This window comes from Teleopsis dalmanni, unplaced genomic scaffold (genome assembly GCF_002237135.1).
Source record: "Teleopsis dalmanni isolate 2A unplaced genomic scaffold, ASM223713v2 unscaffolded_contig_4007, whole genome shotgun sequence".
NCBI classification, from domain to species: domain Eukaryota; kingdom Metazoa; phylum Arthropoda; class Insecta; order Diptera; family Diopsidae; genus Teleopsis; species Teleopsis dalmanni.
This window is the reverse complement of record NW_024035389.1, coordinates 1-3,866: the sequence shown is the minus strand read 5'-3', so window position 1 is coordinate 3,866 and position 3,866 is coordinate 1. Positions and strand designations below refer to the sequence as shown.

The window sequence follows — 3,866 nt, the reverse complement described above, 5'->3', positions numbered from 1 at the left end:
TAATCGTGGCTTATGCACATCTCCATCATCATACACCAAATATGTTCCACTGAATCAACAAAACTTTTATTTAAAATTTAAATATTTGGATACAACCAAAAAATATAAAACACAATGAAGTGATATGCTCATACATCTGAAATACCCATTTTATTTTACTAATGAATTTATAACAAAGCCACTCCTCTTCTTGTTCGATCAAGTCGCAACTGGTATGATATTATACTTAATTTAAACGCGAATGTGACTCGAATTATGCTGCCAAAAACCTGACGAAATATTCAATCATACATGAATCCTCTGTATAAAATAATACGCATGCTAGTTTGTTTGTTCATTTTAAAATATTCAAGTCATCAAACTGCATTTCAGTGACATATGTTAAATCAAGGTTGAAATACTTGATTTTTTGTCAAAACTGATAAAATGATTCTAGTTAAACTGTTTAATTATAAAAATGATTAAATGAATTTTAATGCATACATGTGCTCTACTATTACTATTAGTTTTCAAGTTTAATTTAACAAATTTGTATAAAACAAAATTACTTCTTTGGAATTGTTCTGAAGTGTGGTGTAAAAAAAACAGTACAACTTTATTTATTTCTCAAAAAATTAGTTATTGCATTAAATGACACGTTGTCTTGAATGGGTATATTATTTATATGAGTCTATGCTTCATTGTTTTCTAGATTCTTTGACACAATTTTATTAAAAATATAACTTATAATAATACATAACAACAATAATAATATAATAATAAAACTAAATAAGATATGTTTTGCCACGAAAACCATTATGATGTTATGGCATACTTATTTACCATAATATTTTCTCAAGAATAATTTTAAATGTATTAAACTTGTTTTCGGCATTAATTGTTTTTCTTACATTCTTCGTTTTTAAATATTTCAATCAGTGTCTTTAACTTCACATTAATAATAAATACTTCAAACTAATGCATACAAAATTTTTGATTTTTGAAAGTTATTGAATTTAATTTTTTCGTCACTTAAGCCGAATATGATGAAAATACATGAAAAATTAATACATAGTTTGACAACTTTATGTTTTTTATTTAATATCGCCGACAATTCAGTTTTATGACTTCTACTCCGGGCGCAATTAGCATATTTTAATACCTCATAATATTAAATGAGATACCCCCGGTTACAAATTCTGAAGTCATAGCCGCTTCTTCCAGAGTTAAGCCCAATAAATCTCCTGGTTTGGATGGAATCCCCAATACTGTACTGAAGAATGCAATAGAAAAACAAGCTTCTATATTTACGGATGTTTACAACAGCTGCCTACAGGAAGGAATCTTCCCTTCGTGTTGGAAAAAGCAAAGATTGGTGCTTATTCCTAAAGGTAATAAGTCCCCAGAACTGCCATCATCTTATAGACCTTTATGCTTACTAGACACTGCAGGTAAGGTCCTTGAAAGAATTATAAGTTCTAGATTACAAAAATTCACAGAGGCAAGTCAAGGTCTATCAAATAACCAATTTGGCTTTAGACCTAAACGCTGTACTGTTGATGCTGTACTACATGTATGCAACATTGCAAAGGAAGCTACTAAGGGCGTAAGGTGGCTAGGTGGTACTAAAAAGTACTGCGCGGTAGTGACCTTAGACGTTAAAAATGCTTTCAACACTGCTGAGTGGAGTAGCATCTTAAATGCACTGATGAAAATGAGAGTCCCAGAATATCTTTTGAAAATTATTACATCATATTTTAAAGACAGATTACTCTTATATGATACAGAATCCGGACCCAAAACATATAGAATTACGGGAGGGGTCCCCCAGGGATCAGTTCTAGGGCCAATTCTTTGGAATATCATGTACGATGGTATCCTTCGAATTGAAAAGCCGGACGTTGTGCACGTAGTTGGGTATGCAGATGATATTGCAATAGTAGTGGTTGCAAAAACTCTAGACGAAGTGGCTAGGAATTGCAGCGCTACTATTGCAGCAGCTAAATCGTGGCTGCAATACAGCGGATTAGAGCTTGCTGAACATAAAACTGAGGTGCTATTAATCAGCAGTAGAAAAAAGATTGAACAACTCTCAATTAAAGTGGGTGGAGTAGATATACAATCTAGCCCCCAACTTACATATCTCGGTGTAACCTTAGATAGTAGGTTGAGTTTCAAAACTCACCTAAAACAATCGGGAGATAAAGCATCACGTGTCTGCAACGCATTATCTCGATTAATGCTAAACATAGGAGGTCCCAAGGACACCGCTAGAGTTCTTTTAGCATCAGTTTCCAAGTCGGTGATGCTTTATGCTGCTCCGGTGTGGGCACATGCTACAACCATTAAGTCGTATTCACGTGTAATGAAAAGTGCACATAGATTGTCAAACCTACGCATCTGCCGTGCTACCGTACAGTGTCGGACGATGCTGCGGGAGTATTGGCTGGATGCATGCCAATAGACCTTGAAGCGTTCTTGGCCAGAGACAGTTTCTTACAACGCTCTCGTCGGCGAACGACTGAAACTGGGCAATCTCTGGCAGAGTCTTATCTAGATATAAGAGACAAATACCTTTGTGGCGACCCAGTTGGCTGTGCATTTATTGAGTTTAAAAAGTAAAATTCAATTTCAAATATTTTTAAGTTTTTTGTTTTGATTGAGGAGAACGTTCCGATTTTTCTCTCTGTAAAAAGTTGAATAAAAGTTTATTAACATTGAAAATTTTTAGAGTTTTATTAATTAGCAAGGTGAACAGATCATTGCTAAATTGGTGACCCCGACGTGATCTCGAAAAAGTTTAGATTTAGAAATATTAACTTCTGAGCTAAATATCTAATTATCGAGCTGTGATGTCAGTTGCAGACGAAGGTGTAGTAATGGCTTCTGATAGTGGAAGTGTCGTAAACCGTGTAGCAGTGAAGGTGCCACCGTTTTGGCACGAGCGACCGGAGATTTGGTTTGCTCAGATCGAGGCGCAATTCGCAGTAGCTGCCATTACGAGTGACATCACACAGTTCAACACGGTAGTAGCAGCGATTGAGTCAAGTGTTATCGCCGATGTAAGTGATGCAGTGCTTCATCCTCCTGAAACTGGAAGATACGCTAATTTAAAGGCTTGCATCATAGAGCGGTACAGTGAGAGCGAGCAGCGGAAGATTCAACGGTTGTTGTCAGAAGTTGAACTTGGTGATAGACGCCCAACACAGTTGCTAACGGAGTTGACAGCGTTAGCTAAAGACAAGGTGAGCGATGAGTTCCTTAAGTCTCTTTGGCTGAAGCGTTTGCCACCACAAGTGCGCGCTATTCTGCAGGCATCGAACGTGGCACTAGCAGAACTGGCGAAATTAGCAGATCGTATTTGTGAGGCGGGTGATTTTCAACAGATAGCTGTAGCGTCAGCCTCTGATTGTCCAGCCTATTCTGAGAATGCTGTGATTTTACGAAGGCTTGAGCAAATCGAACAGCGTCTGAGTCGTTTGGATTTACGTCGTAGTGAGTCGGTGCAAAGTCGATCGTCATCGAGGAGGCGTAGGCGAACTCGTTCCCGACCAGGAAGTCATCCAGATTGGTGCTGGTATCACGAAAGGTTTGGGGATAGAGCTAATGCTTGTCGGCAGCCCTGTAGTTTTGTGGCAAGCTCTCATCAGTCAAAAAACTAGGCACTCCTTCTACGTCGTCGAGCCGAGAAGGGGTTAGTGTTCGTATAGCTCGACTTAGTATTAAAGATCCCGCCACGTCGACCGTTTTCCTCATTGATACTGGTGCGGACATATCAGTTTTACCGAAGTCGTTCTGTCGTTGGAAGCAAAGGGCTAACAGTGTTGCATCAGTTAATTTATATGCCGCTAATGGTACGCCTATTCAAACATTTGGCGAGCGTCGAC

General features: G+C 37.9%; 1 protein-coding gene across 1 annotated transcript; it reads left to right on the top strand.

The window, feature by feature from the left end:
- Positions 1–1,164: 1,164 nt before the first annotated feature.
- On the top strand, positions 1,165–3,568 carry LOC119665228 (the record flags this gene model as incomplete). The annotated part of the gene is made up of 2 exons (XM_038074516.1): positions 1,165–2,392; positions 2,949–3,568. Coding segments are annotated over exons 1-2 (1,325 nt in total), but the record flags the coding sequence as incomplete, so codon positions are not given.
- Positions 3,569–3,866: the final 298 nt, after the last annotated feature.